The sequence below is a fragment of the Danio rerio genome, chromosome 20 (assembly GCF_049306965.1).
Source record: "Danio rerio strain Tuebingen ecotype United States chromosome 20, GRCz12tu, whole genome shotgun sequence".
Taxonomy (NCBI): domain Eukaryota; kingdom Metazoa; phylum Chordata; class Actinopteri; order Cypriniformes; family Danionidae; genus Danio; species Danio rerio.
In genome coordinates this window covers 17,202,008-17,226,137 of record NC_133195.1, presented here as the reverse complement: position 1 = coordinate 17,226,137, position 24,130 = coordinate 17,202,008, and the positions used below count along the sequence as shown (strand labels likewise).

Genomic DNA, 24,130 nt, shown 5'->3' with positions numbered 1-24,130 from the left:
CCTGCCCTACATTTATCTTGTTGCTGTTTCACTGGAAAAAAAAAAGTATTGTGGAATAAAATAAGTTTAATGTTAAGACATTGAAAAAAAAAAAAACTAGATGATTTTCAAAGCTGGGGCAAATATCCCTTTCATTTTTCTTAGTACAACCCTGGAATTAGATGTAACTGTTGAAAGCACAATGGTACATCTTAATCAGGGATAAATAGATGATTGGATGATTATAAATACAGGTCACTGATATATAAATAAATGAATACTGGAGATTTGAGGTGAGTTCTTAAATTAACTCTTACAAAGACACACACAGATACAAAAACATGAAGTATATTTACACACCAACGTTACTTCCCTAAAGCAGACCTTGCCTGGCCTGATGAACAGTTCAGCCCAGTGCCAGTCCCTATTGGTAGAACATTTTGTAAGTAGTGACAATCTTTGAAAAACAAAACTATCATTAAGGTTTTAGGGTCCAAACAACGAGGAAATATCAGAAGAAATTGACTGATATGTGAGAAGGACGTTAAATGGAGATGGGCATGAAGATGCTGAAATTGACCACATTGACATTCAACTCCAGCTTCAAGTTTCTCTCAACATCGTCATCTTTGTATTTGGATGGATTGATTCCCATAAGTTATCTGGAAAAGCGCAGGTCATTCCGTTCTTCATTTTTGTGTTTTGATCATCAGGGACAAATGACAACTATAGTGTGCTAATATCAGTCCTTATAAACATGAATGTGTAATTATAAATAAGTGCTGACGTGAGTACATTCAAGCAATTTAGACTCATTCAGATTTGATATGAGGATGAAGTCATTTAGAGAACCTCAGTCTATTGGTCGGATCATCATCCGGACAGATTTGAGCGAGTAGTACCCGCCTCCGTACTCTGCCCAAAAGATCCCATCCTGGAATTTGCTGCGATACACACCACCAGAGTACCATACGCCATTCAGATTGGTTTGACCACATGCGTTGTACCACCATCCGCCTTTGTGGAAATGAGCACAGTTTCCTTTGGATAGGAGTGGATGAAGAGAATACAATGAGTTGGATTGACAGAACACATTTGCTTCTATTAGAATTAGTTTAATTACATTTCTAACTTACTGTGAGGTTTAGCTACTAAAATTTGAATAAAATTGTGAAGGAAGCAAATCTGTACTCTCCTGACACCAGGTGCAACTTAAGACTGTAGGACTTATCTTTAAAAGTGATTCAGGGATCACTAACCCAGTTCCTGGAGATCTACCTTCCTGCAGTTTTCAGTTGCAACCCTGATCAAACTTACCTGTTCATGTTTGATCAAGGTTGAAGTTGAACAGTTCAGGAAGATATATATTCACGAAAAGGGTTGATGATCTTGGATGTAAGTGATAGTAAATACTGTCTAAGAGGGTAAATGATCAAAAGTGGACAGCCTCTTGCTCAGTGTCTCAAACTGCTCCTTAAAGGGCTACTGTTGTGCAGAGTTTAGTCTATCCCTAATAAAACACACTTGAAACCACTAATCGAGACCTTCCGCCTCACTAGAACCTTCTAGGGAAATCTTAACTATAGGATGTTCCAAGTGCAGCAATGCCCAAACTCTGTCCTGGGCTAACTAATCAAGCTCTAACTAGGCTTTTTAGAAACATCTGTGCAGGTGTGTTGAGGCAAGTTGGAGCTAAAATCTGCAGGACATCGGCCCCACAGGACTGAGTTTGGGCTCCCCTATCCTAGTAGTTGCAGCATGTTTGGACACTCCTGAACTGAAGACTGTTTACACTGGATGAAACAAAGCACCTATTGCACATCAAACAAAATAGGGGGCAGAATGCAATGCATTGGTTTAGCAGAACACTTATCTTCTGATTCACTTATTTTAATTCCACTTAATCTTACTGAGAGGCATGGTCAGTTTCAACTTTTGAATTAAATGGAAGCAGATCTGTACACTGTGTCTACTGTAACACTTGTCATCAAATAAAAACTTGATGATTGTCTACACTGGATCCAACACAGTGCTGTCAGACTATCTCAGACTATAAACTATAACTGATATAAACAGTTTTATTTATGATGTATGAACACAAAGGGGAAATTATTTTCAGCTGGGACTGTTGCATCAAATGTAGACCATTTCTAGCTTAAAATTGTTTCCTTAAAGGCCACTGTACAGCATATATGAGCTGCCACCCAACTAAATATACCTGAAGCTGCTAGTTAAGGTATTCAGATTTATTGGATACGTCAAGGGAAGACAAAATGTTGGGTTGCTGGGGTGTTACCTTTCGAAAGGTACATTTGGACCAAAAAGATTCAAATTGGTACCACCTTAAAGGTACATATGTTGACCCATTTCAACTGAGAAATACTGTTTATTACTGTACAGCATGGTACACATTTATTTCTTTTTTCACTGTCAAGGTTGTGAAAATATGTAAACTGTTTTTACAACTCTTTTCTTAGAGCAAGAGTGATATGGATTACAATTTTCTAGCATACACCACACCTACCGAACTGTAAACAACACATTGGTGTCTAAAGTTCAAGTATTGCTATTCAAGCACTACAAAGGTATACCTTTCGTAAAGGTACTACCCCATTCAAGGACTACAAAGGTATACCTTTTGAAAAGGTACCACCCCATTCATCTCCAGATTTTTTTCCTGTATTTCTGAGCAGGACTTTGCTCTAGCTGTTGCAACAAATTGTAGACATGATAAAAAATGTATGAATTCAACCCAACCTTTTCTTTTGTAACTGTCCAATTCAAACTGACTGCGGGCACCAACTGACCTGTAAAGGCGTCTTTATCCCGATCAAGGGTTGTGAATGGTTTTCCATTGTGACTTGTGAGAGAGTCTCCTGCATTTCCTTGGTAGGTGCCCAGCCTTAACCTGAAGCCCTCACTCTCAGGTTCCAGATGGAAACTGCTGTACTCTGCATACACCTTCTTCCCAACCCAGTCCTCCAGCTCTACCAGCAATTTGTAGTCCCCCTGCTTGGCTAGATTATAGATGTTCTCCAATCCCAGCCAGTGCTCTCCATCTATATTCCCAAAGCCTTTCTGTGTGGGAGAAGGAGGGGAGTTAAGTAGAGAAACTGTAATAGAGATGGAGTATGTGACTGTGTAATAGAGATGGAGTATGTGACTGAAGTTTGATCTTTTCTCCAATGGAAAGGTTCATCTTAGTCCTAGTGGATTTATGTGGTTTCCTCCAACTGTGTGCAGTTATTGTACTTGTTTTCATTTTATTTGTGTCAGGGAGTAGGACTTGAGGTATATTTCTGTAGTAGGCTTTCAACTGCGGACTTACAATTCACTCATCTGGCAAGTGAACACTCTCAACTTTGACTAAATCGGTGAAGTCACACTCCCAGGACAGACTTTGCAGGGAACTTGAGAACTGCTTTATAAAGACATAACAGGATTTTTCCACTGATTTCAGCAATGTACAAGTGGAAAATGGTCATTGTCGATCCATTGCTCAGGAAAAGGATTGAATTATGTTCTTTTGGTCTTCGAGCCTCCTATATATCACAGCTATAGCGCTTTGGTTTCCCCAACTGAAGATGAATGTCTTTTCCTGTTCAGCACTAATGCTGTAAACATATGTTATGAAATTCATAGCTAAAACATGCCTTCACATTATATAATATAGTGATTGATCTTGAAAAATATTAAATAATAATAATGCATCAGCCATATTGTTCACAAGTTTTATCACACTATATGGACATTTTATAAGCCAATAATTACTGTTTTGCAGTGTCTGATAACCTAAAACTGTTATATTGCACATATTCAACTAAAAGTACAGTTCAAAGATGCTTAAACATACCACAAAAATTGTCAGCTGTCAACTATCAGGCTATTGTTTTGTTCCTCGAGTAAAATTGTTGCCATCTTTAAAGAAAGTAAGCCACATTTGTTTATGAGAGTGTCATGCTTTATGCAGCCAATTTTATATGAACAAAGGTATGTACAATATAAAACATGGTGCATCTATTTTGTACTTAAATAGATATAAATATGCTTAAAGCAAAGAAAAAAAACATAATAATAAAGTTTCTTGGCAGTTCTAAAATGATCAATGACATTACTTGGCCAGAAAATTCTGAACACATAAATCACGTAGGACTTACTGGTAATCTCATCACACTTTCCAGCTCACAAACCCACTTGCCCCACTGCACTCAACCTGCTTTGAACTGGGATCAAACCAGTGAGCCTTTGCGGGGGTGAGTGTAGCAGAGGCCAGCTAGCGAAGTGCTATGCAGGGAAACCTCACTCCTCTGACCTCAAAAGGTGTTTGAGCGACAGATGTTAGAGGTCAGGGTCTTTAGCCTTCTTGTTAGAGCAACCAACTCCAGTGCAAAGAATCACCGGTTTGATCCTAGGTCAGAGTGGGTTGGGTGCAGTAGGAATGGTGTGTTACACGTAAGGCCTCGTCCGGGATGGGAGTGAGGTTTAAGGGGGTGAGTGTAATGGATGCCAGTTAGCGAAGTTCTATGCAGGTAAACCTCACTCCTCTGACCTCAGAAGGTGTTCTAGCAACAGATGATAGAGGCCATGGTCTTTAGCCTCCTTGTTAGAGGAAATGACTCCAATGCAAAGAATTGCCGGTTTCATCGCAGCTCAGAAACGGGTTGGGTGCAGTAGGACCGGTTGGTTACATATACTAGGAATGTCTCCAGAGGTTGCCCTATTTGCTGATTTCATATCAGATTCTTAGACTTACAGGTAAAGTTTAAGGTAAGAGGGGATTGTGCTACAGATGCATTGTTTTAGTCTTGTACATTCATTGATCTGTATTTTACTCATGCCCGTACCTTGTAGTTCTCCCAGTTTCTGAAGAAGTTGACTGAGCCATCTTTTCGTCGCTGAAAAACAGTCCACCCTCCATTGTCTAATTTATGTTCGCACCAGGCCTGAATCAGTCTATCACTTCCCTCTGCCTTCAACAGATACATCCCACTGGTACTGTGCCCTGCCTGCCGCACCTGGGAACAGTCTTTGAATGGGCCTGTGGAAAATGCAGAGAAATGCAAATTTGGTTTCTTATTTCAGTATATAATATCTGGACCAGAGACATTCATGAGGACAGCTTGTATTCACAATGAGATTTACTTTCTCTCAGCTAGTTTGAAACTTTTAGTATGATGGTTAAAAGGAGTAATTGTTAAAAATACCACGGATGTTAAAAGATATCGGTTACTAAATTCTTCTGTATATCCTCTTTTATGTTCAACAAAAGAATAAAAATTAGACAGGTTTGGGACAAGTAAAGGTTGAGTAAATTACTATCACTTGTGGTGTTCGGACTAGCACCGGAATTAGTTAAGGCACATTTGCTTTTATTGTGGGATGCGAGTTGTAGATATGGCTATGTTGATGATACTGAATATCTGAATAGTGTTCTGTAGCTCAAGTAAGGTCAGTTTCTCACATGATGTTATGCAGGTAGTCAGTGTTATATTTGAAACTACCAATAGTAGTTTAAAGGCTGTTAACTCCTGAAACAAATTTCAGACTGAACTTCATTTTATCCTGAGTTTGTCTGAAATTACTGTACATGGACGCAGTTTTCACTACTGTATCAAGGCTTTTACCCTGCTTTGATCATGATCATGTAAACTCTTGGCCACTTGAAATAGGCATCTCGGAGCAGTTTAGTTTCTTAACTGAAATCTCTCCCTGCTGGGTCTTTTGAGCTCTGGACTGGTTGTCTCTATCCTGAGTACACAGTCTCCTAGCACTCAGATTTGGCCGAAAGATAAATACCCTGCTCGGTCCTGATGAAGTTACCATGCCCAGACACCAGCTTAGGCCTTGTGCGACTCCCTCTTCCTTTGGTTATTTTCTGCTTATTTTTCTTTATCGTCTTTACTTTCAACTTAAGCTAAAATCATTATCAGTCATATAAAGGTGAGCCAGAGAAAGAAAGAAAAGAAGAGATTCCCCTCTGCCAAAGACCCTTTTGGGCGGTATGGTCGGTTTGTTGTATAAGAGGACTTTCCTGCGTTGAGGGGAAGTTCTTCAGTAGCTCTAGCTGTGCTGGAACAGCTGTGTTAACCAGCCAGGTCCCAGTGTAGCCCTGACCGCCTGTCTATGAATGATGGCTATTGAGCTCATACAGACAGACATTGTGCCGGGCGGCTCCGGGTGGGGGTTTTCTCTGCATAGGTCCAGAAGGACCCTTGAACCGATCCGCATCTTAGACTCATCAAAAAAGTACTCTTTGAGCAGCTTGTGTTTTTTTTTCTCCAGTAATGATACATCTTCATCCGCCAAAAATCAGGTTAGGAGAATGTTTTGCTTTGGTCAGCCATGGTTATAATTTTCTGTGTTTTGGGGGTGATGCGGGCTAAACTGAGCTGTCATTAGCGGTCAGTCGCAAGAGAATCTGGTTTCTTTAGAGACTGGAAGTTGAAGCCTGTTGCTTATAGAACTTTTCCCAGAGATTTTATCATTGTTTAAGTCTTGGGTTGAGACTGAAGATCTGCTCGATAAGCAGTGGAGATTATTTATTGTGAAGGTTGGGTATGTGTGAGACATGGAATTGGAGAAAGCTCCCACTATTTGCGGAGGTTTGTGATATTTATACACCTACAGAAGACTTTATCAGTAAAGGCTTTGGTCCAAAACCACCATCTTACTCTTGCACATGCCTGCATATTTGGCTTGCCGAGTGTGGGGTCTTACAAAAGTGTACATGCTTCTGTGGAGAATTGTAAATGTCCATTTAAGACTAAGGCATAATAGATTCAGTAATAAAAATGATTGCTTGTACCAGGAATAGTTTGCTAATAAATATGTTGGTGTCAGTTGAAATGTGCTTAAAGAATACAAAATGACAAGACATTTAAATTAGTCATTTATAATATTTTATGATTTAAGTCAGAGCTGATGCCCTTGTGATGTTATCTTAACATGAAACGAGCATGAGTTTACCTTTCCCCCAGGTCACACAATCTATAACTCTCTTTGAAGTAATAGATTTACATGGTTCATTTTCAGCACACACATATGCTGTAGATCTCTATTTCATATTTAGTCATCTGTGTGTACAATAAAGCGGTGTTTTATGGTTTGGCCTTTTACTGACAGTTACATGGCTGTAAAACTTGTCAAGCAAGGATGTGGTCTTTAAAATGGCAGCGTGAATGTGTGCCTTATACTGCTACCAACAGGGAGGGAGGGAGAGAGAGAACAAACTCAAACAAACCTGCTTTTCTGAATAAATAAAATGGAATAATTAAAAAACGTACATCTACTGAAGATGCGGGGTTGAATGTTGTACTTATATACTGTTAAGCCTAGCTAAAAGTGTTCTGCATGTTGTTCATTTAATTTACTTGTATATTAAAAATAATCTTTCAGAATGATTTTTTAAAAACAAATTACGCTTCTCACAGTCTTGTCATTTAGAAGACATAAATAATGGCTAAAGCAGTATACTTAATGGGATGTGCAGTACTTATCCTGTTTGTTTACACAGACACAATTTTCTCTTAGAGCATGTGTCAGTTCTGATGCTTTTATTCTTTGATGTAAGAAATTATTATGCTCTATGGATTGATAAACTTTGATTCATTTATTGAGAAGACATTCAGAACCCCAGTTTAGATTAGCCTAAAAGTTCCTCCACTTCACTTTTCTCTAACCCATCTCTTTAATCTGCTTCAGATTTTTCTTGGAGGGTTGTGCGGGTGCATGTTTTCACGTGTTCACTTAGGAATCCGTGAGCTCATATTTTGTTTTCATGGGCTGCCAGAGAGGATTCTGCAGGAGCGGAATGAGGATTCTGAGATTTGTCTCAGTAACTTCTGGCGTTACAACGTTGCACAGGCTGTTTCTGTCTGTGTGTTCATGCTTGAGGAAGATCCCAATGCTGCACATGGAGAACACATAGGTGACCATTACCTCCAAACAGGACTGATACCCAATAGTCTATTTAACATTGTGTCACAAAAGTTCTTAAGTCAGCATTTTGGAAAAGACCAATGAGAACTGACTGAATGGGCATTGGGATCAGATCAAGACTTACCTTTTTTGTCCCCCAAGCATTTTACTTATCTACAAGGATAACAGATCTGTACTCACTGTTGGTTTTCCACCACAGAAATATGTGATATTACAGGGCATGGGACAGCCATGACCTACTGATCAGAGATTTGTACTTGTGATCCAATGGTTGCAGGCTCAAGTCCTGGCACTTGCAGGAATTGTTGGTCGGGAGAGTTAATAACCAGAACTCTCTTCCACCCTAAATACCATAGCTGAGGTAAGACACTTGGGAAAGTCACCGAAACCCAGCAGTTCTCAATTCTGGTCCTTGGGCCCCCCCGCCCTTCACATTTTGTACGTCTCTCTTATTTCATACAAGGATCAGTTCATGGATGTCTCATGGATGTGATGATCTGAATCAGGTGTGTTAAGTAAGTGTGCAGACTGATGGACCAGATATCCGGAATTGAGAACCACCGCAGATACCCCAACTGTTTCCCAGGCATTCCCACCTCAAGATGTACGTTCATGTTGTTTTCCTTGTGTGTCTGATTCACTTTTGATGAAAATGTCCGTTTAATGTAAATGTACACCACAGACGCACAGCACAATTTCCCTGATGTCTTGACATTGAAACTACCCCAGGACCCTTCATTTAAAGAAGCCTTTCAAAACGTGTCATTGTTTTTCACTTAATTCCACATTAAACAAAGCCAAACAGGAGATCCACTGTCTTATCAGTATCATTCATAATACAGCATGTCAAGTAATTCTGTCACCATGTCCCTAGTCACTTACCATCAGCAGTAAGAGTGCCCTGTGGGGGTGGTGGGATTCCCAGTGGATCAGGCGTTGGGGTGTCCATTCGTGAACCCCGAGGAAATGCTCTGTTGTTGTTGTCTCTCTGAATCTCATTAGTGAATCGGTTGTTGTTGGCTGGAATGCTTTCAGGCACCACCTGCACCAGCGGTGGAACTGCTGGCAAGTCTTGACGTCCATATCCACGTAGACAGCGCTCCTCCAGGGCAGCGATGAGCACAGATTGGTTGTTTACTGTGCCTGCAAGGCCTGCAAAACGCAACTCCAACTCTTTGTAACGGGAGGCTAGTCGGAGCATCTCTGTGGTGACATTCAGCACACGGTTCTCCAGCTGCGCCAGTTCCAGGGAGTTGTCTCTCTTACGGATAATTTCATGAAGCAGCTGCATGTACAGCTGTGTCACTCGGGAATTCATGTTACGAGATTCTTTGCGCAGAAGTTTCATCTCATTTACCAAGTTCCCGTCCACGTCTGCCACTAGTTGCAGCATTTCAATCTCTCTTCGCTGCTTGGATAGGATCTCCCGCACATCAGAAATGTCCATACGTGTTACACGGTCTTTGTCTGGTTCAGGCCCAGTCGCAGATGCACAAATTGGACCTGTGATCTTCTGCTGGGGCATCAAGAAAGTGTAGGAACACTTCTTGGAGTCATCTGCTGGTGCTCGCCTTTGTCGAGAATGCAGAAGTTCAGTTCCTGAGTGGCTTTTGCCTAACAAGCTAATGCAGAGGTAGAGCATTGTGCCCATGCACCACGTTACACCTCTCATGATTACTTCTGTTATCACCTCACAGGGTTTTTGGCTGCCTTTTTTTTTTACTTGTTGCTTGTTTTACCAGTGGAACACTAGAAGAAAGGTAATCCAGTGCCACTTCTGTTAGGAAAAAAGAAATGCAGCCATCAGTCAACAATCATGCACATCATTCATTTATCATCAAAAGTGTCATTATGTTTGTGTTAACACATACTGCAGTAACATTTAACATTTATTTATATGCCTCTAGACACATACTTTGAGGTCTATACTCTTAGCCTTAAATGGAATTTTATTGTAGAGGTCATCTAGCTTGTTAATCTCATGGAATGAATTAACCACAACAAGAACCTCATGTTTTCTAAGCCCAAGGGGGAGTGACTCTATGATGAATTTACATTGCTGATCGTTTGGTTAATAGTAAAGGAAGACTGGGCATGTGCTGATGTGGACACCACAGCAGTCTTTTACGCAGCACCTTATGCGGCACAGTAGGAGCCCACAGGAGCTGTCATTAATTCAGACAAGCCCCTAGAGTATTTGTTCTTGTTTCCTTTAACGTTTTAATGGAATGCCGCCATGAAAAGTATGTGTATTAGCAGTTCAACATGCTGTACAACCTTTACCCCTTCTGTTCTCTCAGACACCCTGCTGTGCTATTCAGTCTTGTCTCAGACACTTAAATCAAACACACATTTGATCCTTCACATCCTTCACATCCTCCACTAACACATGCCCCCATCCAGATGCTTGATATCCTCTGCTTACAGCTCATCCCTCCTCTGATGTCATCACCATGGTATGCTATACACAACCCATCTTTAGTGTGGACTTTAACCGTTCAACCACCCTTGTACCTTCTGCTCAGTAACACATACATGTAATCCCCCACACCACTTTTCCAGGGTTCAGGGGATCAAAATTCCTCGTACACCCTGCTGTGTATCCCACCCTACAGGGTTCAGTTTTTAACAAACTCCCACTCTGAGAACCCCAGCATGTCTTCAGTATTTGGCATAGCAGCACTCTCCAGGAGCAGGTTTAGGCTCCTCTAATCCTAGTATTACCTTTCCCTTCATGCTGAGCTCTGCTTTTCATCAACACCTAGATGTGCTTGCTCCGGTCCCCCCTCCTTGTTTATACAGAGACACATTTCGCAGTCAGCATATTCACCACATGTGCCGTTGCAAGACCAAAGATATGTCTGCAGATCTTGTTCAGTTGTCTCTCCATGTCAGCTTTACTAGAACACTATATTGTCGCAGTAAAAAAATGTTGCTGACATTTTAATTTGGAAAGGGAGTTCAATAAAAATCCTACTATGACCTCATATGCTATAGATTATAAATTAGTGGTATCAAATCCTACTCCTTGCGAGCCAATGTCATGTAGAGTTTAACTACAGCAGGCTGTAAAGGAACACTCTTCTTTATGGAAATGAACTCACTTTAAATGTCTTCTATAGTTAAACAATAGAGCTTTATCTTTTTTGAATCCACTAATCCAATCTTTGGGTCTGACATAAACTCTTTTAGCTTAGCTTACCTAGAAACTTTGTTTAGCGTAGAAATTAGAAAATAGCAACTTAGTTTTTTGTCTGTCTTAGTACATGGTGTAACTACAGTAATGTCAAGTCTGAAGAACTTAATCCAGGTGTCTTTAAATAAATATGAAGCTAAAGTTTTGGACTTGCCAAAAAGGTATTTACCTTGCTCTGCTCATACCTGTATAGCTCAAATGGGTCAGGATCATAATTGGCTTGTTATTCTGCTCCCATCCACAGTTTCTTTCAATTTTAACCTGGTTTAATATAACATTGTATTTCTTTGCTTCAAGTCTCTACTGTATGATTCCAACTGGAAGTAGTCAATGACTTAACCTAAAAGGCTTTGGGGTGGGTTTAAAAATGACCGGCTCTTTCTTTTAAAGCAAAAAATGAAATGAAACATGCAGTCAAGCACAGACTAATCGGGCATGAACTAATTTTACACGGTGGAGCAATTTGAAACTGCAGGCAACAGACTTTGAGAAGCATGGTGTGTGGACTGAAGAGATTAGAATGTGAGAAGAGTGTGAGACAAGGCTTTAAAGAAAAAAGTCTGGGCTATAGCAAAGAAAGTGGGTCACATATATAATATCCTTTTTGGCTGATCTGCCGAACAAGACACCTGACTTCATGGGAAAAGAAGAACTTGTGCAATCCAAAAGCCTGCTGATTTGTCTCCATTTGTGTCTATCTCAATTTTCATCACTTTCCTTCAATCTCTTATTCAGGGACTTGATTCGCTCAATCTAATTACCCTTAACGATCAGCGCACACTAAGTCATCTGGATTCCCTTCTGTCATTTTTCGCAATCACACAGGAAAAACAATTCTAAATATTTCTTCTTGGGCGTATTAATGGGCAACTAACATATCCAGAACAGATGTGGGAATGTCGGCCCACGCCAAAACAGAACAATTCAGGACGTAGTGGTAGCGGAATGCTAACCTGAGGGATTGAGAGGAAAACTCTTACCTTCTAATTTACTGATTTTTTGTCTCCCTCCCTACAGCCATAAAATGGAGGGTTGCGTTTGTCTCCATTACACAGTCTCTCAACCTTTCACCGTTGCTAATATATAGTAATAGACAATAGGCTCATACGCTACACACAGTATGTTCTCGAAGGTATCAAGATAACACTTTATCTCCCAACTCCTATACAGTACTGTTCATCAAATAAATGGACACTGTATCTTCTTGTTTCCTGTACACTTACTGTGCATGCATATGGCCAGTAATTGTGCCTCCTCTGAGATTGTCGTAGAGAGGTACTGCACATGTTTTAGAACGAATAAGGAATTCAGATCAACAGCTTGGCCATTTATTATTTTCTTACAATTGCAAGTTTTTTAGGTTAACCCTCGGTTTGAACACTGTTCGTAAATAGATGATTGATTTCAGCAGCAATAGCTTCTTGAATGAACGCAAAGTATCAAATACTAGAGGGCATTTGATTGGCCAAAAGATTGGATGAGTCACAAAATTGAAGTTTTTAATGTTTATATCTTCTAAATCAGGGTCGGTCCTGGAGGGTAGTTGTCCTGCAGAGTTTAGCCCTACTTGCTTTAACACACCTGACAAGAAGTTTTTAGGATGCTAGTTAGAGCTTGATTAGCTGGATTTGGTGAGTCTTATTGGGGTTTTCCAGGACCAGTGGTGCATCCTAAATTGCATACTTCAATACTATATAGTACGCTAAAAAATCTATGCAAGCCGAGTAGTATGTCTTAATTCATAGGATTTATAAAACGGTATCCAAGAAATACCCGAATAACCTACTGAAGTGCGCATCCGATGGGCACTATTCAATGAGGCCACTCGAGAATTCATAAATCGAGTAAAGCGAGGCAACTAAAGCGGGTAGGTCAATACGACAAATGGCTGATGTAGTACGTCCAAGTTCCATTTATACTACTCACATTCATGCTACATAGAATATGCTTTTCTAATGGTGGTGTAGTAAATTCTTATTCAAATCTGGTAATAGGGGACTTCGGACGCATCCCAAGTTTAAACACTTTTTTTAAATGCACGTTTTGTTACTGTATTTTGATACCAACCCATAAAACACAAACATTTTTACTTGATGGAGGCTTTAATATGACATTTGTGAGTCCTGCGCTACCAATTGAAAGATTATAAATTTTACTTTCAGGGAACACATAATCTTTGTATATTTTGAAGTGTATATTTAAATATCACGTTGGATAAAGTAGGAGTCTGCCAAATGAATAAATGTAAATATTAACATTTTTTTGTCAGCTGTCTTAACAAGTTTCAGTATCACTAATTTGCTCTCTCTTCTGAGCTCTCAGAATTAGCCAAAGATCTTATGCTCACTCTAAAGATGCCATTAAAGCAACACTACTTTTGGAAAATATGCTCATTTATTAACTCCCCAGAGTTAAATAGATGAGTTGTACCCTTTTTGAGTTTTTTTTTTTTTTTTTTTGCCTATCTCCAGTTCTGGTGGGATCCCTTTTAGCTTAGATTAATATATATCATTGAATCAGATTTTGCTCTAGGAACTCAACTTTTAATATTTTCTGTAAGTCTTATTACATGATGTAACCATAGGAGAGGCAACTTTTAAATTGGAATATTATCAAAACTCTTTGGTCATTTGCTATAATAGTTTAATCCGTTCCAGTGATCTATGCTAAGCTAAGCGAAAAGTGCACCCCTCACAACTGGAGATTGGTTGAATGGATTAAGAAATGCTAGAGAAGTTGTGTGAAGTGTTCCTTTAACTATAATAATCATGTATCTAACAAGTTGGATTAATGTAATTAGCTTTTAAATTTTTTTGTCAACTTAGCTCTTTATTCAGCTTTGGCTTAGTACCACCACTGCACTACGGTGATCCCAGTTTCCACATATCAATTCCCACCCATCTGAGTCATACTTCTCCAAGCTCTATACAATAAACTAACTGTTCCCATGATTCACTTCATCATCCTCTTTAGCTTTGATGTGCTGTATAGACAGCTGTGACCCTCTACTGTTCCAGCCAATTGGCTCTTCATGTGTTGTTGGTAACCATAATTCATAGAGCTTCCTGTGATACCCTTGGGTTCCTCGAGTGTTTTTACGAAGTCAGTATCACTGTTATGATGTCACCAGCCACTGAGCACATGAACATATAATCCACACTCTTGTTTTCATTGGGTTTGACTCCGCTAACATCAGTCACAGTGGCTGTCAAACACTAAATCCCAGCGGTTCTTCTGCATTAGGCAGAATTACGGGTTGTTCAAAAAGAAGTTCTTGTATTTTATAAAAAGCAAGGCACAGTATTGATCAGTGGAAAACTTTGGAACTTGAGAAGTGTTTTTGAAAGTTAAAGTTCTTATGAGTTCACATGACATCTTATAAACATGGTAGTCTTGCGCAAGACGCTAAAAAAAGCAACAAAGATGGTGTTCTATATTTACATTATTGAAAAGCCTAATCAAAACAGGTTATTCAGCTTTGCAATTTATATTTATTTAAGAAAGTGTACTCTGTTGATGTCTACCATAGCAAGAAGTCTTAAAGTTGCAGTCTCCAAACCTTGTTGCAAAGACACCCCGACAGTGCTATGGTAAGGTTGTGTTTATTTTAGAAAAAGTGAAAGTAAAAGACATTTATTATACATATAACATTAATAAATGCAAGTGCACACACAAATATTCCAACGTTTGATCAGTGCATGCCTCATTACATATTTTAGTCCCAGTAAAGCATACTGTGTGAAGCACACTATGCAGTATCATTATGGAAACTCATGACCAGAGGCTGCTGTACAAACAAACCTCAGTTGAAATTGGGTGCCTTGGTTCATTTTACAGTTCATCACTGAAATCATCTTTTCCTCGCTCTGTTTTGTCTTCCCAGTTATCCATCTTAAAAAACCTAAAAGATGGGTATTTGCCTGGACACATTTGTTTTAGTAATAAAGTCTCACTTATTCCATATTTTTACAGCGTGCTGCCAAAAACTTTGATTCCTCAAGAGTGTTTTTTTGTGAAACTCCGCTCAGACAGCGAGGGATAGCTCCTGAGTTTTGTTTACACTCCTGTCCTGGAGGTTGACTTTGCCAATTTTCTCTCACTCTCTTTTTTACTGCTCCATCTCCGTAATTTCTATCATCTGGTGTGTTCAGCTTCTCTACAGTGTCATTCGTACTTCCAGCATGTAGATTTGAAATATCACCCAGTGTTTTTATTAAAAGTCTATTGGGTTAGAGGCATACATCAGCATAACTTTGTATGATGAAGAAACTCTTTGAAGGAACGCTACACTTTTATGACAAATGAAAATATGTCACCTAAAGTTAAACAGTTGATTTTTAGCATTTAGTTCTATCCATTCAGCACTTTTAGCTTAGTTTTTATTTTATTTAAAGTTACAGCTTTTTGGCATGATATTGCTAGGAACTACTCTCATCTTCAGCAGAACCATCTTTTGATGGCTACTTCTAGCAGGATAACACGTCATGCACGCAAATCATCTTAGACTGGTTTCTTGAACATGATGAGTTCACTGTATTCAAATGGCCTCCACAGTCACAATATCTCAATCCAATAGAGCACCTTTGGGATGTGGTGGAACAGGAGATTTGCATCATGGATGTGCAGCCAACTAATCTGCAGCAACTGCGTGATGCTATCATGTCAATATGGTCCAGAATCTCTGAGGAAGATTTCCAGTACCTTATTGAATCCATGCCATGCAAGATTAAGGCAGTTCTAAAGACAAAAGAGGGTCCAACCAGGTACTAGTAAGGTGTATCTAAAAACTGGCTGGTGCATGTGTACGCTCATTCAGGCTTAATTATTAATTAATGTTCTTTCTGCATCATGGTTTACCACACTATGTAGCTACAGTAGAGCCAAGCTTTAAATTGGAAAAATCTGAAAACCTTTTAGTCATTTTAAAGCAAGATTCTAATGGTGTAACCCAATTCAATGAGTTATGGTAAGCTAAGCTAAAAGTGTTCCCGCCAAGACAAAGAGATTGTCTGAGTGGAGTTAAAAAATGGTAAAACGCAACATTGGCAACTTGTAAAATGAGCCTATTTAAAAAAAAAACAAAGCAGAATTTCCTTTTAAAAACTAAATCATTTCTCGTCAATTCATCTAATCACTCAGCCAGTTGATTAAAGTTACTGGTGGATGGTTTTTGGCTGTCCTGCATGCATGCGGTGTGCTTTGGTGGGCCACCAGAAGCTGATTTTCCCTTGGCTTTACTCAGTTTGGAGCTGAGCTCCAGTCATTAGCTCATTGCTTCTCTCTCTTCTCTTCGCTTAGCGCCCAGTTCTTCATTTCAGCCTGTGGTGTCTGGCATGACATTATTGTGACTTCCTCTGAAGTGAGTAAAAGAGGTTGAGCTTTTGTTTTGGTGGGATGTATGCCCAAGTGTCTTTGATTTCAGCATTGACTTGCTTTTTAAAGAGTTTGGTCAGCTGTTTCAACTCAGACTTTGATTGGGCAGTTGAGAATCGTTTAAGCAGTTAACAAGAAAACGGTGGGTAATATAGGGTGTTTTGTTAAGGGTGTTTGTTCTGTTGTTGAGTAAGCTTTAATATGGGACTATAAAGTCCTTATTTTACTTGCAAAGTTTATTAGCCGGAGTCCTAAGTGTCAGATTGAACTTATTTTATGAGAGAAAAGGTTATTGCTGGAAAGTTTAGACAAGGATATGAAGCATATAAATGCACTGCTCACAGTGGGAATTGACACAACTGTGAGGAAATGTTGAACCAAAAGATTCTCAAGACAAACACAATCATGTTTAATTCAGCCTCATTTGACTGATGTGTCTCTAATTACATTTCAATGCGACTTGCTGTTTACATCTTAATGAATGGAGCTGTTTGCACAAGATAGTCAATTTTAGGTTTATATGATTAGTCACTGAGCTTTTAAAGAAGCAGGATCTGAGCTAGTCAACCGAACAACTAGCTCTATAAAGTTTTAAAAGACGTGCCTGTGGTTCTATGACTCAAGATGTTACATAGAAGCACTGCAATTACTTTGGCAGTTTAACGGTTTACAACAAACCCTGACTCTGACCAAACATTTGTTTGTAACTGTATATCATTTCATACGGTTGATTAAAGATGTTTTACAATATCAAACACGGAAAATAAATGACGGATACTTTTAAAAATAAAGGTTATTTATTGGCATCAAGATTTCTGTGAAGAACCTTTACGGAGTGGAACCTTTCATTCAAAAACAGGTCATTTATAGTGGAAAGATTATTCTAATTATTCTATATTAAAAATATATTTTAAGAACTGTTAACTGAAAGGTTCTTTGTGAAACCCAAAATGGTTCTTCTATGGCATTACTGCAGGAAATTCACTGTTTGGAATGCGTTTTTAAGAGTTAAGCCTGGTTTATACTTCTGCATCAAGTGATCAGCGTAACCCATGGCGCATGCAACGAGCATAGCTGTGCATTCATACTTCTGCACGGTGTTTCTGTTGGTCTGCAATAAGACTTCCTAAAGGCTAGTTGGCAGTGAGGTGTTTGTTCCTCTGTGTCGAGTTTCTTCACCAGTGTTTTGTTTTTTCTGAACGCTTCCTTAATGTACAAGTGGCTCAAACTCGCTCATTTTGAGACAGGTACCAGCTGACATGCAACAACTATAACCATGAGGTAAACATAAAACAAAACTTTCCATCCGGAGCTCCTTTGAGGGACTCCACACTTGTTTACAATCGCCCTATCAAGCTTGCATGGCTCTCGGTCCCACCCACACTCATCAGTGCTTCCAAGCTGACTAATCACAAAGCTTGCGCTATGCGTTGTTGCGACATGTAGTTACATTTATTAAGAGGTGCGCATCAGCGATGCCGATGGCCATGGCAAGGGCTATGCATCCACACGTTGGCTGCGCCGTAGCATACGTGTGCGCTTGATGCAGAAGTATAAATCAGCCTTTAGGCCCAATCCCAATTCTATCCCTTACCCCTCGTTTTGTGCTTCATGTGAAGGGGTAGGGCTGTCCCAATTCACTTAATCTTTTAGGGCTAAGAGGAAGGGCTAGATAGCCCTTTAAACAGATTTTCCAGGACCACACTCAAACTAAGAAATACAAAAATTTCCCAGAATACAACAGCAACATGGCTGCAAATGTGAGTTGGGAGATGCACAAATTAGTGTTTTTTTGTTATTGCTTAGAATTTTTACAACAAACAAGCTAATGTTTTAATACATTCATAACCACGTTCATGTTTTTCCATCATGCTTTAAAAAAAAAAAAAATCGTTTTCTATAATCCATATTAATAACTCTTGTATACTGTTCCCACAACATTCTGTCACTCGATGACACTCGAATACCCTGTCAGAAAAGTCTAATGGCTGGGAATGACCTTTTTACAGTGTCTGCTATAATGTTAATTTTGTTTTGGTGTGTACAAAACTTAAATACCAAACAATAAAGCAACTGGAATAACTACAGCAGTCAACATTGTCAGTCTCATAACAAGAGCTTACGACATCATATGATGACGTGTGTGTTGTTGTCGTGCTGTCCCATTTCTTAGGGGTAAATTTTAAAGCCTTTCTCCTTCACACTCGATTTTAAGGGGCAAGGGGTAGGGGTACAAAAATAGAATTGGGATCGGGCCTTAAAGTGTTACTTTAATTAAAAATTTCACCTCCAATTCTGATAAAGCAGTTCTTAAGTGCATATATTTTTTCTCATGGATGTCTGAGCCTGTCAGTCTTCCTTTGGCAAGCTTTCCTGAATCAAATTTATTTTGCCCTGCGTTTGTTCAAAATGACATCTCTCCAATTCATTCTTTGATTAGACTTGGTAAAACATATCGTGGCCTGAAACACAACCATGATATTCAATCTGACATCTTATAACAATGTGAAGTGTTTATTAATTTATCTGCTTTATTTTTTCTTGAGAGACCTTTTAAAAACATTTCTGAGGATTCCACATCTGGCTGTCAGACTTTTTTCCAAGATGAAGGCAGCCAGTCCAATAAACTCGTAAACGCACTTCAGAATAATTCCATAATGGGAGAAAACGTTGGAAAAAAGCAGAACAACATGACAGATGAGCATGTAAACGACAGAACGAGACAAATGAGGGACCGTACTGACTTTGTTAGCATGCAGGAGACGCTACAGCTGGAATCAGAAGCTTCGAGGGTAAACCGTCTGTAGAGAATTTTCCCTGGTGTTGTTTGTGAAGTTCCGACTATTGGAACAACATGAGAGGAAGATGACTACACAAACAGCAGCTTTCTGTTATTATCTCGAGTCTGCATAATAAATGCGTCACATACAAGCCACATTTTTCAACATGGTTGCAATTTGTGGCAATTTTCAGCAGGCGGGTGATCAGAAAACTGGAAAGTGTCTACATTAGAGGCACTATTGTTGAATCAGAAGAACACATTGACAGAGTTAACAAGATTGGAATAGAGCAAGGAAGAAGGCGAAGATGTCATAGGAGACTGGAAAACGTGCCCTAAGTTACCTCCGACCCAAGAAGTGCCGAGGGAAATGAATGTTGGCAGAATGGCGACCAATAGGGCATGATGTAATAAATTTATGAAGTGAGATCTGGGCATGTGGGAACTTTTATTGAGTTTGGAGCCCACAGCTTCAGAAAAAAGGGGGGAGCAGGAGAAAGATGCAGTCCTTTCCTAGAGAAAGCAGCTTTTCATTGAACGTGGTTTGGAAGTCTCAGACCTTGGTCCTGAATGCCACCCACAAGCTCTTTTTCCTCTCAAAACTTGCTAGAAGTGTGGGAACAGGCGAGTCATGAGAGAACGCAGCATTTATTTAGTCTTCCTCTAAAAATATACACAAATTGGGAAATACGCTGGCTCAGTGGTTAGCACTGTCGCCTCTCAGCAAGAAGGTCTCAGGTTTAAGTCCCAGCTGGGTCGGTTGGCATTTATGTGTGGAGTTTGCATGTTCTCCTCCTGTTCATGTGGATTTCCTCCCGTTGCTCCGGTTTCCCCTACAGTCCAAAGACATGTGCCATGGGTGAATTGAATAAACTAAATTGGTCGTACTGTATGTGTGTGAATGAGTGTGTATGGATGTTTCCCTGTACTGGGTTGCAGCTGGAAGGGCATCCATTTGTCTGTGTTGTTTAAAGGCTATTTGAACAGGTTTATGAACATGATGCTGAGCTTGAACGCTTATATTGTATGTGTGTGTGTGTGTGTGTGTGTGTGTGTGTATATATATATATATATATATATATATATATATATATATATATATATATATATATATATATATATATATATATGTGTGCGTGCGTGCGTGCGTGCGTGCGTGCGTGCGTGCGTGCATGGGTGGGTGGGTGGGTGTGTGTGTGTGTGTGTGTGTGTGTGCGCGCTTGTGTGCTCAAGTATATAAGAGAGCGAGAAGTCTACACTTACAGATATAAACTGCATATAGAGGTATAGTGATTGATATAACTCATGAGGCCTAGTTTAAACAAGCTTTAAATGCGACATTGTCACATGACAAGCATCATGCCCAAAATATGCAGGAAATCTTCAGCAATTAAAATACTTTTTGACATTTGCGTTAAATTCGGTAATCACCGAAACGCAAAATCCTGGAGGGTCTGAAAAACAGATATGAATGTTCAAAATCTAACAGGAAAGACGAACTGAAAACACTGTTTGCTTTCGTATGGCTCCAATTGATAGACACTCCATCAAACTTTCTTCATCAAGCCATCCAAAGGCATATCTGTTTTCATCTCTGCGCATGCAAGTATACTGCCTCTTACCAAAAATACATTGGCAGATGTTCGACAGTCAGTCTGAGTAAAGATCTCCTTAGACTGAAGAGATTGCTGGGACCTTTTTTTGCATTCACTTTATTCTCAAATCTCTAAATCGCTTTCTTCCATTTAGGAATTGTTATTGGCTGCAGTTAGGGTGAAGTTAATAAGTTTTCAGCAGATGCGAATAAAAATGTGGGCCAATCCGGGCTTTGATTTCGAGAATGTCATTTTTGGAAAACGTGTCCAAGACACGAAGCATATTGTGGCTGATAAAATGACAGAGAACTAAAAAAGAGGAAGCCTGAGGTCCTGAAACCATGTGTGTGTGTGTGTGTGTGTTTGTAAAAAGTCAGAAGTCATCTCCACGTGTTTCTAATTATCTTTGTGCTGCAGATGAGAACAAGCTATGCTTTTATTCTTCTGTTTTAACCTGTTGAAAGGACGACGATAAACAGAGCTCTGACTGAAAGAGCAGCAGTGTTGGCCCTTATCTGTGTTACGTGCAAAGCTGTATTAAAATCTTTGTTTAGTGCAATTAATTCAACCTGGTCCACAATCAAACCTCAATTTTTAAGTGTGCTATCTATTAGGAGTTACTTTTGATGTTTTGGGATTACAGTTTGTTTTTTAAATCTTAGATTGGCATTGCTACAATATTTAAACACTAATATTTCCTTAATAAAAAGCAAATAGTTGTAGGATCAGGAGCTTCTGCTTCCTGGAATGCACTGACAAAAAAAAATATGTTGCTTGAATATTCACTTGTGTTATGAAAATCAATAACAGTTACAAGTTTATTTGAATGTGTTTGCTGTTTATCCGCAGTTCCTACAGGATTTGAGCATTGAATCTGAAACAATCAGTTGCCTCTATTTCATTTAGATATTTCATACCCCTTCCAGTTTTGGGGACTTGTTCCATATGCGTAATTTTATAGTAAGAAGCAGGCAATAATCCAATGGGTGTGAAAGATCGGCTTGTACAAGAAATTGAAGACATTTCTAATGTGCCACAGTGCAGGTGTACCATGTGCCAACACTTCAGCACAGAATGTTCTATGAAGAGTAACGACGTGGAAATTTGTCCAAGTGCGGCTTCTTTTTCTGCGAGTGGATTTTAGTAAGCTTTACGACCCCCAGAGGAAACGTTCATTTTTCTAACCTTACACATTGCAGCCATTTGGTTTGGTTTCGCCGTTATGTTCATCTGCATAATGTATCCGCACAGGACATGTTTGTGCATCTCATTTTATGCTCTCCTATGTCACATGCCATAAGTAAAAATATATATTTAATCTGTAGCGTTATTGACAACATTTGGGTTTGATTTCCATTGGCGCTTTTCCTTATTTGTCTGACAGCAGCAGGGCATAATGGGTAAAGGTTCTACAGCACACACTAGTTTTGTGATTAACCTTCAGAGTGCCCACTGTAAAACCAGAGAGAGGTGTGTGTGTGTACACATCGTGAGAATGTAGACATTTCTACACGAGGAAGTGGTTAGCGTAAAATGATCTTCTGTCTTGGTAAGTTTGTTTCCTTAACTGATTTTTTTTTTTTCTTGAATAGAGTCCCTTATCCCATATAAAACAGTAAATAGATGCTCAGTAGTCCAACAGCTTCATCTCCAGGGGAACCTTGAGAAGCAAAAGGCAACCAAGTAACATCTACACCATGCTACAATGGGATCTATCAACCCCAGTCCTCAAAATAAGACCAAAACCACCAAATACAGCCTTCGTAGTTCAAGAAAAGCCACAAGAGACAAGCCTCAGAGTCGCCGGCTTTGTTTGAGATAGCACAGTGGAAATCTCTGTGAGAGTATCAGGCTCAGAACATGCTGAGAGAGCAGCTCTAAACCAAGCAAACAAACACACCCATTAAGACCCGTTTGCTCCTCTCAGCATGACCTCGAAGTGGACCAGAAAGCACCCAGAGTCAAACCCATCTCTTTTTTTTTATCTGAAAGGCAAACAAACAGAATAAGAGGCACAATTCTGGGCAAGTATATGCCTTTGATGTTTGTCCTACTTCTCCACACTGGCATTTGATGGAAGGCAATGGTAATCCAATTCAAACTCTTGAAAAAGACCCTATGGCCTCATTCATGTATGCAAATCTATCCATTGGGAAACGGACATGTGCCTTCCTGTCTGCAATGTAAGCATGTTTAGTTGGATTTTCACCTGTCAATGCGAGTCATACTTCAATTTAAAATGGTAGTGAATGACACTCTCACAAACTCTGGCGCTGTCAGTTCGGAACAAGAATCCTGCTTGAAGTCCTAAACTGTAAATCTCAAATCTAAGGGCATTAGAAAGAGTTAAACATCCACCATCTAAAGGATAGAAAACTGTTGCATGCTTCTTGTGAACAAACTATTTTGCTCAAACTGCACAACTCACACCAAATCAACCAGGCATCAAGCTGCTTACTGTTCAAAAAAGCCTATATTAAAAGAAGATGGTCTTGTCAATAAAAATATGCTTGGCAGCAGTGTCAAGAGAACAAAACACAGTGCTTAAGCATTCTATATGAAACCAATCTGTAAAAACAGGAATGAAGGTGCCCTTTGATTATGACAACTAGAAGTCAGTGCCTACTTTTCACTGGGTCAATTAGTCTTTGCCATGTGTCGTGCAAATACAGATATCAGATACAATTTACGTTTTAAAGATTTTAGTGGTTCGGCAAAAAGAATCAGATAGAGTCACAAAACCTGACCATCAAAGTCTGTAGTGTAAATGCAGCCTTTGACTGGACCTTTTGGGCCACCCGTACCCTGGCTGAGCTCACAGGCCAGCAGATGGAAAAATTTGCTCAGAGGAACAGAAAAAGGGCAGCAAACATACAGGTAAAGATCTGTGTCAAATGGAGATAAAGGAGAACTTCCAGATTGTTGCTTCAAAGTATTTGAATAAAAAGTGCAACAAGAGCTTGCAACTATCACCCCAGACATTTCCTGACCTTTGATTCTCTTTTTTGAGATCCTCGTAAGGTCCTCTGATTCTTGATGTCTTCCGTGATTCCTTATTCTCCCAGTGGCTCTCTGAAAGTCCTTAAAGCTGCACACATCTCATGTATCCCAGGATATTAGGCCTTCTCCTCCTCTTTAAAGCTCCCGTGGGTTTTGTTTCCTTAGTGTCCGGGACCCTGCTCAGCCCAGTAGCGAGCTCCTGTCCTAGGGTTTACAGGATCTGGGACAGTAGCATGGCTCTGGAGCCACTTCAGCAGCTTTACAGAGACT

At 39.6% G+C, this 24,130-nt stretch overlaps 2 protein-coding genes across 8 annotated transcripts in view; one reads left to right on the top strand and one right to left on the bottom strand.

Moving 5' to 3' along the window:
- ralgps2 (Ral GEF with PH domain and SH3 binding motif 2) overlaps positions 1 to 24,130 on the top strand; it is a 225,722-nt gene that overhangs the window by 151,820 nt on the left and 49,772 nt on the right.
- On the bottom strand, positions 314 to 24,130 carry angptl1a (angiopoietin-like 1a). Of its 2 annotated transcripts, XM_005160416.5 has the most exons (5): positions 23,851 to 24,130; positions 8,800 to 9,694; positions 4,824 to 5,017; positions 2,787 to 3,057; positions 314 to 1,020 (listed from the first exon to the last, which is right to left on the bottom strand). In XM_005160416.5, exons 2-5 carry the CDS (start codon positions 9,587 to 9,589, stop codon positions 833 to 835), a joined length of 1,443 nt encoding a protein of 480 aa, XP_005160473.1. In that variant the 5' UTR covers positions 9,590 to 9,694; positions 23,851 to 24,130; the 3' UTR covers positions 314 to 832.